At 49.9% G+C, this 15,779-nt stretch overlaps 1 protein-coding gene across 2 annotated transcripts; it reads right to left on the minus strand.

The window, feature by feature from the left end:
* Positions 1–1,311: 1,311 nt before the first annotated feature.
* LOC140422075 (uncharacterized) lies at positions 1,312–10,140 on the minus strand. Of its 2 annotated transcripts, XM_072507074.1 has the most exons (3): positions 9,713–10,140; positions 6,971–7,295; positions 1,312–3,672 (listed from the first exon to the last, which is right to left on the minus strand). In XM_072507074.1, the coding sequence occupies exon 3, from the start codon at positions 3,324–3,326 to the stop codon at positions 2,400–2,402; it is 927 nt and encodes a 308-aa protein (XP_072363175.1). In that variant the 5' UTR covers positions 3,327–3,672; positions 6,971–7,295; positions 9,713–10,140; the 3' UTR covers positions 1,312–2,399. The 2 variants fall into 2 exon arrangements, with proteins under 2 accessions (XP_072363175.1, XP_072363176.1); XM_072507075.1 differs by lacking the exon at positions 6,971–7,295.
* Positions 10,141–15,779: the final 5,639 nt, after the last annotated feature.

The raw sequence follows: 15,779 nt of genomic DNA on the forward strand, positions 1-15,779 counted from the left end.
TTTCTTTCACTGAAGGACATTAGTAAAACAGATGGGTTTTTACAACAATCGACAATGGTTTCATGGTCATCATTAGACTTTTAATTCCAAATTTTTATTGAATTAAAATTTCACCATCTGTCCTGGTGGGATTCGAACCCCAGAATAATACCTGGGTCTCTGGATTACTCGTCCAGTGGCAATACCACTAGGCCACCGCCTCCCCCATACTATCCAGGATAAAATAAATGCAAAGTCGTGAGACTGTCCAGAATGTACCTGTTGTGTAGAACCCTGGTCAGACCGCAGCTGGAGGACTGTGTGCAGTTTTACTGCCCTTGTCGCCAGAGGGAAAGGGCAACAAAGGTTCACCAGACTTGTTCCGGGGATGGCAGGACTGCCCTTAGAGGAGAGATTGGAGAAACCTGGCCTGTATTCTCTAGTGTCAAATAATGAGAAGTGATCACAATGAAACCTACAAAATACTGAAAGGAATAGACAGGGGAGGTGCAGGTGAGATGTTTCCCCTGGTTGGGGAGTCTGGAACCAGTGGACACAATTTCAAAATAAGGGGGAAGCCACTTAGGACCGGTCTCGGAGGAGACATTTTTTTACTCAGAGGGTTGTGAATCTTTGGAATTCTCTACCCCAGAGGGCTGTGGAAACTCAGTCATTGAGTGTGTTTAAAGCAGAGACTGACAGATTTCTAAATAGCAATAACACAAAGGGATATGGGGATAGTGTGGGGGACCCAGACTCACTCACTCACTCAGACTCACTCACTCCCACAGACTCACTCACTCACACAGACTCACTCACTCACCCAAACTCACTCACACAGAATCACTCACTCACTCCCACATACTCACTCAATCACTCACTCACACAGAATCACTCACTCACTCCCACATACTCACTCAATCACTCACTCACTCACTCACACAGACTCACTCAAGTGGATGATCAGCCATGATTGTATTGAATGTTGGCGCAGGCTCGATGGGCTGAATGGCCAAGTCCTGCTCCTATGTTCCAATGATACAAAGAAAGGTAGGAAAGTGAATTGTGAAGAGGACACAAGGAGGTTACAAGGTGATATAGATAGGTTAAGTGAGTGGAAAAAATATGCAAAATGGAGAATAATGTGGGAAAATGTGAAATTGTCCATTTTGGCAGGAAGAATAAAAAAGCTTCTTATCTAAACGGTGAGAGATTGCAGAGCTCTGAGATTCAGAGGGATCTGGGTGTCCAAGAGCATGAATCACAAAAGGCGAGTATACAGGTACAACAAGTAATTAGGAAAGCTAATAGAATGTTATTGTTTATTGTGAGGGCAATTGAATACAAAAGTAGGTTATGCTCCTGTGAGCGGGAATGAATCCAAAAGAATCCCTCGACATTCAGGTCCGCTTCAAACACCAAACAGTTTATTGTTGTAACACCGGCGGGGAGTAAGCCTCTGGGCAAAGGCAGATACCTCTCCACTGAACAAAGGGAATCATCACCATTTATACAATTTCAAATAGTTAGTCAGCCCAACTCAGCCGGACACGATCCAATCACAATGATTGTAGATTACACACATTGACTGGTAGATCCAATGAAAGTGGTTACTGGGCAGCAGGGAATTGCGTGATCAGCTCATGGACAGCTAGGGGGTTACTCATGAACTCATGATGCCTTCCAGACCCCCTCATCGACCATCCTTGGGTCTCGTGTATACATAACTCACTTATCTTAACCTTGTTACTGGCTGGTACCATTGTCAGAATTCCATACGAGCATCCCCCTTTGTGAGAGAGAGAGTGAGCTGACTGGTGGTGATTTAATCTGAGGGTCACCACACCTCAGACGAGGGACAATGTTGAGGAGGCGGGGCCTTCATGGATGGCCTCAGCCGGTACGGCAGTTGAACCCACGCTGTTGGTGTCGCTCAGTATCACAAACCAGCCATCCAGCCAACTGAGCTAACCAATCCCCTGAAATATTAGTTATTGCCTGTCTCCCATCACACCATTTAATGTTGTTTCTCAGTCCATGTCAGACAACCTGCCCCATACCTTGATAATTTTCTTCTGCGAGAAACACGAGATAAATTAAACAAAAGAACCATGTACCCTCCATGGCCCATCTCCATGGCAAGGTGGCATGCTTTAGGGGGATCCAAACAGAAATGGGAAGGAAACATCTTCCAACTTCCAAACCAACTTTCAATCTGTGATCCTTGTGAAATTTGAAACCAGGTATTCGCAACAAGGCTCGAAGAGCAACAGCCCACTGGAGTCAAAGTCATGAGACCGGCCAGTCCAGTAGAGGAAACTATCCAACCATCCCCATTGACCAACTGTCAGAATGAACAAAATGTAGTCCTGGATGTAATTGAGAGTAGCAACACTAACAGCAGAATCCAACCCCTGTAATCACTTGTGAACTTGTTTGTGTCTCAGAAGCTGCGATGAATCACGGAATCCCTTCCCACATTCAGAGCAGGTGAACAAACTCTCCCCAGTGTGAACTCGCTGATGTGCCTGCAGATGGGATAACTGAGTGAATCCCTTCCCACACGGAGAGCAGGTGAATGGCTTCTCCCCAGTGTGAACTCGCTGGTGTCTCTGTAGGTTGGATAACCGAGTGAATCCCTTCCTACAATGAGAGCAGGCGAATGGCTTCTCCCCAGTGTGAACTCGACGGTGTGCCCGCAGGTTGGATAACAAAGTGAATGTCTTCCCACACTGAGAACAGGTGAATGGCCTCTCCCCAGTGTGAACTCGCTGGTGTATCTGCAGGTGGGATAACGGAGTGAATCCCTTCCCACACTGGGAGCAGGCGAATGTCCTCTCCCCAGTGTGAACTCGCTGGTGTGACTGCTGGCTGGACATATGAGTGAATGCCTTCCCACACTGGGAGCAGGTGAATGGCTTCTCCCCAGTGTGAACTCGCTGGTGTGTCTGCAGGTGGGATAAGCGAGTGAATCCCTTCCCACACTGGGAGCAGGTGAACGGCCTCTCCCCAGTGTGAACTCGCTGATGTGACTGCAAGTTATCGAATCGAGTGAATCCTTTCCCACACTGGGAGCAGGTGAACAACCTCTCCCCAGTGTGAGTTCGCTGGTGTATCTGCAGGCTGATCAACTGAGTGAATCCCTTCCCACACTGGGAGCAGGCAAACGGCCTCTCCCCTGTGTAAACTCGCTGGTGTCTCTGCAGGTTGGATGAGGAAATGAATCCTTTCCCACACTGAGAGCAGGTGAATGGCCTCTCCCCAGTGTGAATGCGTCGATGAATCTCCAGCGCAGATGGGAATCTGAATCCCTTCCCACAGTCCCCACATTTCCATCGTTTCTCCATATTTTGGGTCTATTTGTGTCTCTCCAGGGCGGACAATCAGTTGACGCCTTGTTCACACACACAACACGTGTACGGTCTCTTCCTGCTGTTTTTTCAGGCTGTGTAACTGATTAGAGCTCTTTCCACAGTCAGTGCTCTGGAACACTCTCACTCGGGTGTGTGTGTCTCGGTGCTTTTCCAGTCACACTGATGTTTTAAAATCTTCTCAAGCCAACAGACGAGGCAAACATTTCTCCTTCTAGATTCAAAGTCCGATGATGTTCATGCCCTGATGAATCGAGTGACTCAGTCTGATCGAGACGCTTAGTTTGAGATATCTGTCTGTAATTCCTCCTTTTCTAATGTCCTGTAAAAACAATTTACAAAACACATCAGTGTCAGTACAGGACAGAAACTCAGAACACACGGGGACTTCCGGTTGCGACATGTCGGGAGCGGCCGCATATGAGGCAGCTCTCATCCGGGGACTTTGTTTTCCATCTTTTTCACCCGGTCTTTGAGGGGGTTTGGGGATATTTCAAATTTGTCAATGGGATAAAGCTCAATTACTGTGGAAATGTCCAAGAAACCAAGTTTGAAGAAGCCAGCGGGCAAAGAATCGTCATCCGATTCAGATTCTTTTCCAGGCTCATTGGAAACAAAATGGCGGAGGCGGCTGCTGCCGAAGCGAAAGTTATGGTGTTGTCAGTTGAGATGCTCATGGGCATCTTAACAACAGCCGACTATCTCCGAGGATTTCCCTATATCAACCGAGAAGCCCCCAGCTCCTATTCAATTGATAAACGGTAAAGGGTGCAGGGCATGGGGGTGGCTCTTTCGATGAAGAGCAAGCGGATTGTCTCTTTAGAGGCTAAGATGGTCTTTTGGCTGATAATAACAAATCTCTATGTGCCAAAGTAGACGACTTAGAGAATCGCTTCAGGAGACAAACTCTTCGCGTTCTGGGGCTGCTGGAGGGATTGGAGGGCCCGCACCCGACTGAATACACGTCCAGGATGTTTGGGAAGATGGTGGGGAGGGTGAACAGTTGTTCCTTCCTGAGCTGGATGGGGCCCATCACTCGCTCTGTCAGACGCCTTGCCCAGGAGAGCCACCTCGGGCAATTACTGTCAGGTTCCACAGTTACCGGGATAAGGAACGAGTCCTGAGGTGGGCGAATGATCACCGTAACTACAAATGGGATAGCCATGCCATCAGGCCCCATCAGGATGTGGGGGCGGAGCTGCCAAAAAAGAGGGCGGCATTTATCAAGCCCAAGGCTGCACTTTTCATACGTGGTGTTCGGTTTGGGGTGGTTTACCCAGCACACCTCCCAGTGAGTTTTAATTCAAAAGACCACTACTTTTGAGGCGCTGGATGATGCCGATGCTTTTGTGAGGAAGCTCAGGCTCGGTATTTTTGTATTATATATGGGGTCTTGTTGTTTTTGGAGAGGGATTGTGGTTTTGGGGTCTTGTTGGGGTTTCTTGTACCAGTTTGTATTTGACTGTTTTTTTGTGGGGGTGGGGGTTTCCTTTATTTAAAGTTGGGTGCAGGTGGGAGGGGGGGGTTTGTTATGGTTACTCAGTTTTATATGCCCCGGGGGGGAGTTGCCCTGCGAGCTGAAGAAGGTAGTTAATGGGAACGAAGTGGTGGGGGTAACTGCAGCTCATTAACATAGTATAGGTTTTAGATTATGGGCTGAGTGTGTTGGTTCTGTTTGGCGTTAAGGATTGTTGAGCAAGGATTGTTGAGCTGAGGGTCTGGGGGGGTTCTTCGGGCTTTTGGTTGTGGTTTTAATGAGAGGCAGGGAGATGGGGAGCTGGGGGATGGGGAGCTGGGGGATGGAGAGCTGGGGGATGGAGAGCTGGGGGATGGGGAGCTGGGGGATGGGGAGCTGGGGCATGGGGAGCTGGGGCATGGGGAGCTGGGGCATGGGGAGCTGGGGGATGGGGAGCTGGGGGATGGGGAGCTGGGGCATGGGGAGCTGGGGCATGGGGAGCTGGGGCATGGGGAGCTGGGGCATGGGAAGCTGGGGGATGGGGAGCTGGGGGATGGGGAGCTGGGGGATGGGGAGCTGGGGGATGGGGAGCTGGAGGATGAGGAGCTGGGGGATGGGGAGGGTTTATCGACAGTGACTACAGCTTGCTCTTTGCTCTGTTTTGTTGGGGGCCTGGTGGCCGACTCAGGTGGGCTCGATGCCGATACTTTTTCAGTCATTTTAGAATGATCTCTTTTGGTGGATATGGCTGACTGGGGTACGGGGTGGGTGGGGGGTAAACCCTCAATCCGACTGGCCATTTGGAATGTGAGGATGTGAGGGCGTTGAACGGTCTAGTGAAGAGATCAGGGATATTCGCTTATGTGAAGAGTTTGAATGCGGATGTGGTGTTTTTGCAGGAGAGCCATTTGCGGGTCAGGATCAGACACGGTTACGGAAGGCTTGGGTGCGACAGATGTAGGTCCCAGGGGACCGCAGTGTTGATAAGTAAAAGCGTTTCTTTTTCAGCTTTTCGAATTCTGACAGATCCGAATGGGAGACACGTGATTGTCAGTGGGTCTTTCGTGGGCACCTTGATAGTCCCAGTACATGTGTCCACTCCGAATTGGGACGATCACAGTTTATATTAATAAATTACTGACCTCTATTCCTGACTTGGACACACATCAGCTAATCTTGGGGGGAGACTTTAATTGTGTTTTGGATCCTAGTCTGACCGATCTATGCCCAGGTCTGTGATTCCTTCGGGGTGGCCAAAGTGGTGGTGACTTTCATAAGACCATATGACATAGGAGCAGAATTAGGCCACTCGGCCCATCGAGTCTGCTCCGCCATTCAATCATGGCTGATATTTTCTCATCCCCATTCTCCTGCGTTCTCCCCATAACCCCTGATCCCCTTATTAATCAAGAACCCATCTAACTTCATGGAGCAGATTGGGGGGCAGAAATTCATACCTTGGATCCGTTGTTATAAAGGCCTCCCACCACTAGTGTTTATACAAATATGCTGAGCTCAGGTTATTTTCAGTTGGATAGGGGCACAAGGCAGTGTTGCCCACTGTCTCTGCTTCTGTTTGCCTTGGGGTGGCATGGTGGCACAGTGGTTAGCACTGCTGCCTCACAGCACCATGGACCCGGGTTCAATTCCAGCCTTGGGTGACTGTCTGTGTGGAGTTTGCCCTTTCTCCTCGTATCTGAGTGGGTTTCCTCCTGGAGCTCCGGTTTCCTCCCACAGACCAAAGATGTTCAGGTGAGGTGGACCGGCCGTGATAAACATCCCCCTAGTGTCCAAAAGGGGATGGTTGGGTTACAGGAATAGGGTAGAGGTGTGGGCCTAGGTAGGATGCTCTTTCAGAGGGGCGGTGCAGACTTGATGGGCCGAATTGCCTCCTTCTGTACTGTAGGAATTCGATAATACTATGAATAAAGCCATTGGCTACTATGTTGAGGTTTTCCGGGTGATGGACAGGGTTAGAGAGGCGAGGGAGAGAGCACAGGGTGTCCCTGTATGCAGATGATCTGCTTCTTTATATCACGGACCCAGTCTCCATGATGGATGAGATAATGAAGCTTTTGTGGAGTTTTGACTCCTTTTCTGGGTACAGAGTAAATCCGGACAAGAGCTCATATTATCTGGTGATCCCCCAGAGAGGGGGGCTGACCTGGGGATGTTGCCTTTTAACCTTGCCAGATCCAGCTTGGTTATCTGGGAATCCAGGTAGCCCACGAGTGGGCCTCTCTTCAGAAATGTCAGTTTGCTCGGCTGGTGAATGAGGTCAGGGCAGATTTGCAGAGGTGGCAACCTCCCACTGTCTTTGGCCGACAGGGTTCAGATGGTTAACATGAACATCCTTCCGAGGTTGCTGTTTCTTTTCCAATGTCTCCCTATCTTTTATCTTTCTTCACAAATCATCCAATGTTAAAATCAATACGCTGATTACTTCTTTCATTTGGGTGGGAAGGACCCCGAGGATTTGCAGGACATTCCTGCAGAGAGAGAGAGACAGGCTTAGCCATATTTCATCTGTTTAAGAAGGGTAGCAAGGATAATCCAGGGAACTACAGGCCGGTGAACGTTACGTCAGTGATAGGGAAATTACTGGAGAGAATTCTTCGAGACAGGATCTACTCCCGTTTGGAAGCAAATGGACGTATTAGTGAGAGGCAGCATGGTTTTGTGAAGGGGAGGTCATGTCTCACTAACTTGATAGAGTTTTTCGAGGAGGTCACTAAGATGATTGATGCAGGTAGGGCAGTGGATGTTGTCTATATGGACTTCAGTAAGGCCTTTGACAAGGTCCCTCATGGTAGACTAGTACAAAAGGTGAAGTCACACAGGATCAGGAGTGAGCTGGCAAGGTGGATACAGAACTGGCTAGGTCATAGAAGGCAGAGAGGAGCAATGGAAGGATGCTTTTCTAATTGGAGGGCTGTGACTAGTGGTGTTCCGCAGGGATCAGTGCTGGGACCTTTGCTGTTTGTAGTATATATAAATGATTTGGAGGAAAATGTAACTAGTCTGATTAGTAAGTTTGCAGACGACACAAAGGTTGGTGGAATTGCGGATAGCGATGAGGACTGTCAGAGGATACAGCAGGATTTAGATTGTTTTGGAGACTTGGGCGGAGAGATGGCAGATGGAGTTTAATCCGAACAAATGTGAGGTAATGCATTTTGGAAGGTCTAATGCAGGTAGGGAATATACAGTGAATGGTAGACCCCTCAAGAGTATTGAAAGTCAGAGAGATCTAGGTGTACAGGTCCACACAGGTCACTGAAAGGGGCAACACAGGTGGAGAAGGTAGTCAAGAAGGCATACAGTATGCTTGCCTTCATTGGCCGGGGCATTGAGTATAAGAATTGACAAGTCATGTTGCAGCTGTATAGAACCTTAGTTAGGCCACGCTTGGAGTTTAGTGTTCAATTCTGGTCGCCACACTACCAGACGGATGTGGAGACTTTAGAGAGGGTGCAGAAGAGATGTACCAGAATGTTGCCTGGTATGGAGAGCATTAGCTATGAGGAACGGTTGAATAAACTTGGTTTGTTCTCACTGGAACGACGGAGGTTGAAGGGCGATCTGATAGAGATCTACAAAATTGTGAGGGGCATAGACAGAGTGGATAGTCAGAGGCTTTTCCCCAGGGTAGAGGGGTCAATTACTCGGGGGCATAGGTTTAAGGTGCGAGGGGCAAGGTTTAGAGTAGATGTACGAGGCAAGTTTTTTTACACAGAGGGTAGTGGGTGCCTGGAACTCACTACCGGAGGAGGTGGTGGAAGCAGGGACGATCGTGACATTTAAGGGGCGTCTTGACAAATACATGAATAGGATGGGAATAGAGGGATACGGACCCAGGAAGTGTAGAAGATTGTAGTTTAGTCGGGCAGCATGGTCGGCACAGGCTTGGAGGGCTGAAAGGCCTGTTCCTGTGCTGTACTTTTCTTTGTTCTATTATTGAGCAGCCAATATTGAAAGGGTGCTGGGGTTATTCAGAGATCTGAATTCTATATGGGGGCAGATGGAGACAGGCACTTGTCAGGGTCCAGTTTACGGGCCTTGGTTAATGCCTTGCTTCCGTTTTCTCCTATGAAATGTACCTTGAGCCCTGTGGTGGTGGCTACACTGAGGGTTTGGAGACAGTTCAGGCAACGCTATTGGCTCAGCTCAATATTGTTGTTGGCCCCTCTCTATGGGACTCACCACTTTTTGCCTACGGATTTAGATTTAGGTCCTGGAGGAGGGAAGCTCTGGAAAAGTTTGGTGACTTGTTTGTGAACGGCAGGTTTATTGGTTTTGATGAACTGGTGGAAAAATTACAACTCGCGAGCTCTAATTTTCTTAGATGCATGATTTCCTACGTAAGGAGATCTCGGCGTTTCCTTTAGCACCCCTGCCGTCTCTGATGATTTGGATTCTATCTCTTGCTGACGTGGGTGAGGGTAGGATTTCAGATATCTACAGTCTGCGAAGCAAGCTCCACTGAATGAGGTGAGGAGAAAGTAGAAGGGGGAATTGGATCTGGTTTCTGTGGAGGGGGTGTGGAGTGAGACTGTACAGGGTCAACACAACCTCCTCCTGTGTTAAGTGGAGCTTGACAGGGGGCATCTGACTAGGTTGTGTGGTTTTGTTCTCGGGGGTGGCAGACAGGTGATCTTGGTGTTCTCGGGTCTGGCGAATCATAAAAGGTACCATCATTTTAGCCAGACAAATAAATGTGTCAAGCTGAGGGAGCAAAGGATGTCAATGTCTTTCAGAGAGAGAGAGAGAGACCTGGGCCAACCTTTGCAGAGTTTGCACCCTCCCTGGATTCACTTCCTTTCCCTTCGGTTGCTGCAAGTCACCAATTAAAGATCAGAATGAGAAAATAAATGGAAAGGGGGAGAAAATAAAGTATTTTACTCACAGATGTTGGAGACAAGAGGAAGTATCAGTCTGGGTAAAGCTCAATATTCATTCACACAAAGCCCGCGCTCTGATTGGCTGGAGGGCCAAAGTCCTTCCGGTGGCCCACTCTTTCCTTTCGTCAACATTTCAGCGGGAAGTCAGGGCGGGGGGTGGGTCTCTGCACATGCGCAGCTGCCTCTCTGCTATGGACATGCGCATTACCGGTCGACGTTGGGACGCAAGCGGCATTGTCGGTGTTTGGAGCATGCGCATTCGGAATAATGGGCCTGTTCGTTTTGGAGAGCCCGAGCAAAACTCAGGAGGTGGGTGGAAGGATTTGGAAATACACTGTGGAGCCGCAAAACCTGATGAATAGTTGTCAGCTCCCTGATTCTGGTTCGGGAAATTCTTTCCCAGGACCAGGCTCAAGTTAATGCCCAAAATATTTGTTCAGTGAGTGGAGGATGGGGAGGGGAAACAATAAGGTTAGACCCCGCCCCTCATTCACTCTGACTGGCTGAAGGACCGAGCGGCTGTCTCCGTCCTCTAGCCCCGCCCCTCATTCTCTCTGATTGACTGGAGGACCGAGCGGCTCTCTGAGTCCTCCAGACCCGCCCCTCATTCACTGCGTGCTGGAGGACCATGCGTTTGTTTCAGTCCTCCAATCCCGCCCCTCATTCACTCAAATGGCTGACACAGTCCTCCAGACCCGCACCTCATTAACTCTGACTGGCTGGAGGGCCAAGCGGCAGTCTCAGTCCTCCAGGCCCGCCCCTCATTATCTCTGATTGGCTGGAGGACCAGTCGGCTCTCAGTCCTCCAGCTCCGATCCGTTACCTGGAGACTGGGCAGCGCATTCCCAACGTAAGATATTCAAATTCCGGCTCCAAAATCACACCCTGGCGAGTAGGCCGTGAATCCCCAAGGAAAGGTTTTTTCATTGAGCTCCGAAAATCCGGACCTCTCAGTCCACTCCCTGGAAACTAGGCCGTGAATCCCCCAGGAAAGGTCTTTATACTGACTGCTCCGAGACTCTGCCCCTCCAAGTCCGCTCCCTGAAGACAGGGAGAAAGAGGCGTTAGAGACTCGGTATTGGGGAATGAGAGAGGAAAGAATGTTCTCCAGGAACTAGAATTGTCTGTCCTGAATTTCTATCCTGTGCTGACAGTGATGTCTTTTGTAAACTCCTTTTACAGGATATGAGAAGAGGAGGAATTACAGACAGAAATCTCAAACGTAACGTCTCGATCTGACAGTCACCAGATTCCTTGGGATCTGACTATCATCAGCCTTTGAATCTAGAAGGGAAGAAGAACTGTTTGCCTAATCTGACAGCCTCTAAAGGATTTTAAACATCATTGTGACTGGAAAAGCACTGAGACCCCCCCCCCCCCCCCCCCCCCCGCATGAATCAACATTGTGCCATTCACAGCAGGGAGTGACACGTGTGAACGAGACTTCCAACTAATTTTCTGACCTGGAGAGACACAAGGAGACACAAAACATGGAGAAACCGTGGATATGTGGGGACTGTGGGAAGGGATTCAATGCACCATCTCAACTTGAGATTCATCAACGCATTCACACTGGGGAGAGGCCGTTCACCTGTGCTCAGTGTCGGGAGGGATTCACTGTGTTATCCCGCCTACAGACACACCAGCGAGTTCACACTGGGGAGAGGCCGTTCAACTGCTCAGGGTGGGAAGGGATTCACTCAGTTATCCCATCGACAGACACACCAGCGAGTTCACACTGGGCATAAGCCATTCAACTGTTCAGTGTGGGAAGTGATTCACTCAGTTATCTCATCTGCGGAGACATCAGCAAGTTCACACTGGGGAGAGGCTGTTCACCAGCTCTCAGTGTGGAAATAAATTCTCTGAGTTATCCAGCCTGCAGACACACCAGTGAGTTCACACTGCGGAGAGGCCTGAGAAAGATGGAAAACAAAGTCCCCGGATGAGAGCTGCCTCACATGCGGCCGCTCCCGACATGTCGCAACCGAAGTCCCCGTCTGTTCTTAATTTCTGCTGTACTGACACTGATGTCTTTTGTAAATTGTTTTTACAAGATATTAGAAAAGGAGGAATTACAGACTGATATCTCAAACTAAACGTCTCGATCAGACTGGGTCACTCGATTCATCAGGGCCTGAACGTCATCGGACTTTAAATCTAGAAGGAGAAATGTTTGCCTCGTCTGTCAGCTTGAGAAGATTTTGAACATCAGTATGACTGGAAAAGCACCAAGCCACACACACCCGACTGAGAGTGTTCCAGAGCACTGACTGTGGAAAGAGCTTTAACCAGTTACACAGCCTGAAAAAAACATCACACCATTCACAGTGGGGAGAGACCGTACACGTGTTCTGTGTGTGAACAAGGCGTCAACTGATTGTCTGCCCTGGAGAGACACGATAGACCCAGAATATGGAGAAACGATGGAAATGTGGGAACTGGGAAGGGATTCAGAGTCCCATCTGCGCTGGAGATTCATCAACGTAGTCACACTGGGGAGAGGCCCTTCACCTGCTCTTAGTGTGAGAAGGGATTCACTCAGTATTCTGACCTGCAGACACACCAGCGAGTTCACACCGGGGAGAGGCCGTTCACCTGCTCTCAGTGTGAGAAAGGATTCAGTCAGTTATCCAGTCTGCGGACACACCAGCGAGTTCACACTGGAGAGAGACCATTCACCTGCTCTCAGTGTGGGGAGGGATTCATTCAGTTGATCAGCCTGCAGATACACGAGCGAGTTCATAGCGGCAAGTGGCCGTTCACCTGCTCTCAGTGTGGGAAGGGATTCATTTCCTCATCCAACCTGCAGATACACCAGCGAGTTCATACTGGGGAGAGGCCGTTCACCTGCTCTCAGTGTGGGAAGGGAGTCACTCAGTTATCCCACCTGCAGTCCCCACATATCCATGGTTTCTCTCACCTGTGGAGACATCAGCGAATTCACACTGGGGAGAGGCTGTTCACCTGCTCTCAGTGTGGAAATAAATTCTCTGAGTTATCCAGCCTGCAGACACACCAGCGAGTTCACACTGGGGAGAGGCCGTTCACCTGCTCTCCGTGTGAGAAGGCCATCACCACGTTATCCAACCTGCGGAAACACCAACGAGTTCACACCAGGGAGAATTAACTCAGTTGGCTGGATGGCTGGTTTGTGATGCAAAGCGACTCCAACATCAGGGGGTTCAACTCCCGTACCGGCTGAGGTTATCCATGAAGGCCCCACCTTTTCAACATTGCCCCTTGCCTGAGGTGTGGTGACCGTCAGATTCAATCACCACCAGTCAGCTCTCTCTCTCTCAAGAGGGCAAAGCAGACTCTGGTCCTCTGGGACTTTGGCGACTCTTATTTCACACAAATACAACAAACATAGATTCCTTTAAGGAGCAAAAATCCAACAGGAAAAGTGATGCAACCGTGGCTAACAAGAAATGTTAAAGATTCCATTAGATCAATGGAGGAGACTCATAAAGTGGCCAAAATAGTCGTAAGCCTGAGGATTGAGAACTTGTTTGAGAATTCAGCAAAGGAGGATCAAGAAACTGATCAAGAGAAAATAGAATATGAGAGCGATAAACATAAAAAACGACTGGAAAAGCTCCTATAGGAATGTGAAAAGGAAAAGATTAGCAATGACCAATGTGGGTCCATTCCAGGCAGAGACAGGAGTGTTTTTTTTTTAAATTTAGAGTACCCAATTCATTCTTTCCAATTAAGGAGCAATGTAGAGTGGCCAATTCACCAACTCTGGACTTCCGGTGGCGGCTATGGAGGGAGACTTCCGGTGGCGGCTATGAAGGAGTAAGTTGCACATTTGGTGGCTCCCGCTCTGGTCGGACTTTTGGACCTTTCCCCTGGACTTTTTTCTGGTTTTAAACAGTAAATTCAAAGGCTGAATCAATTGGACACTGTTTCCACGTATTCGTGTATGGAGCAAAGAACCAGAAGTGCACGAAAAGGCAGAAATAAAAAGTTAGCCAAGAGCTGTGTTGAAGCTGCAGCAGGAGACAGCATGGCCGAGGACCGGACGCCTGGGGTGGCGGCGCTGCGACCATCCGAGCAGTTGATGCAGGTCATCCAGGATGGTTTCGGGGTATAAGCTCAATATGGGGAAGAGCAAGATGTTTGTGGTCCAGGCGAGAGATCAGGAGAGACGACTGCGGGATCTGCCATTCAGAGTGGTAGGGGACAGTTTCAGGTACCTAGGTATCCGAGTGGCGATGGATTTGCGACTAAATAGAATTTGGCCCGGCTGGAGGATCAGATGAAGGAGGGATCCGGAAATGGAATGCGCTCCCGTTGTCTCTGGCGGGCAGAGATTAAACGGTAAAAATGACGGTCCTCCCAAGATTCCTATTCATTTTTCAATGCCTCCCCATCTTCATCCCGCAGTCCTTTTTTCAGCGGGTCAATAAAGTTATTGTGGGCTGTGTGTGACGGGGGGCAAGTCCTCGCGGGTGAAGAGGGCAATGCTCGAGTGGAGTTAGGGGGATCGTGAGCTGGCGCTGCCGAATTTCAGCAATTATTACTGGGCGGCTAACATAGCCATGGTGAGGAGGTGACTGGTGGGGGGGAAGCCGGCGTGGGTGCGCATGGAGGCGGTTTCTTGCAAGGGCACAAGTCTGAGGGCGTTGGTAACAGCGCCTCTACCATTCCCGCCAGCGCGGTACTCCACCAGTCTGAGTGGTGGTGGCGGCCTGAGAGTCTGGGGGCAGTGGAGGGGACGTGGAAGCAGAGGGGGCATCGGTATGGTCCCCAATCTGCGATAATCACTGCTTTGCCCCGGGGAGGATGGACGGGGGGGTTCCGAATTTGGCGGAGAGCGGGGATCGAGAGGATGGGCGACATGTTTATAGAGGGGAGTTTTCCGAGTATGAGGGCGCTGGAGGAGAAGTTTGCATTGGCGGGGGGAAATGAATTTTGATATCTGCAGGTGCGGGACTTTTTGCGGAAGCAGGTACCAACCTTCCCACTCCTGCCGTTAAGGGGGATTCAGGATAGGGTGGTTTCTAGAGGATGGATAGGAGAGGGAAGCGCCTCGGACATATATAAAGAGCTTATGGGATCGGAGGAGACGCAGACTGAGGAGCTGAAGCAAATGTGGGAGGAGGAGCTGGGGGGAGAGTTAGAGGAGGGCCTTTGGGCAGACGCGTTGAGTCGGGTCAACGCGACCGCAACATGTGCCAGGCTCAGCCTGATCCAATTTAAGGCCGTTCACCGGCCCACATGACAGTGGCTCGGATGAGCAGATTCTTTGGGGTGGAGGACAGGTGTGCGAAGTGCGCGGGGGGGCCAGTGAACCATGTCCACATGTTCTGGGCATGTCCAAGGCTGGGGATTTTGGCAGGGGTTTGCCGACGTCATGTCCAAGGTATTAAATACGAGGGTGGCAATGAGTCCAGAGGTGGCGATTTTCAGGTTGTCGCCGGATCCGGGAATCCAGGAGGAGAAAGAGGCAGATGTTCTGGCCTTTGCTTCCCTGGTAGCCCGGAGATGGATATTACTGGCATGGAGGGACTCAAAGCCCCCGAAATCGGAGACCTGGCTTTTGGACATGGCTGGCTTCCTCTGCCTGGAGAAAATTAAGTTTGCCATGAGAGTCTCTGTTAGGGTTCACCCGGAGGTGGCAACAATCCGTCAACTTCTTTGCAGAGAATTAATCATCAGCAGAAGGGGGGGGGGGGGTTAGGCTCGCGTTGATTATGGGCAGCACGGTAGCATTGTGGATAGCACAATTGCTTCACAGCTCCAGGGTCCCAGGTTCGATTCCGGCTTGGGTCACTGTCTGTGCGGAGTCTGCACATCCTCCCCGTGTGTGCGTGGGTTTCCTCCGCGTGCTCCGGTTTCCTCCCACAGTCCAAAGATGTGCAGGTTAGGTGGATTGGTCATGACAAATTGTCCTTAGTGTCCAAACTTGTCCTTAGTGTTGGGTGGGGTTACTGGGTTATGGGGATAGGGTGGAGGTGTTGACCTTGGGTAGGTGCCCTTTCCAAGAGCCGGTGCAGACTCGATGGGCTGAATGGCCTCCTTCTGCACTGTAAAAAAAAATTCTATGATTAGGGGGGTAAGTAA

This window comes from Scyliorhinus torazame, chromosome 5 (genome assembly GCF_047496885.1).
Source record: "Scyliorhinus torazame isolate Kashiwa2021f chromosome 5, sScyTor2.1, whole genome shotgun sequence".
NCBI classification, from domain to species: domain Eukaryota; kingdom Metazoa; phylum Chordata; class Chondrichthyes; order Carcharhiniformes; family Scyliorhinidae; genus Scyliorhinus; species Scyliorhinus torazame.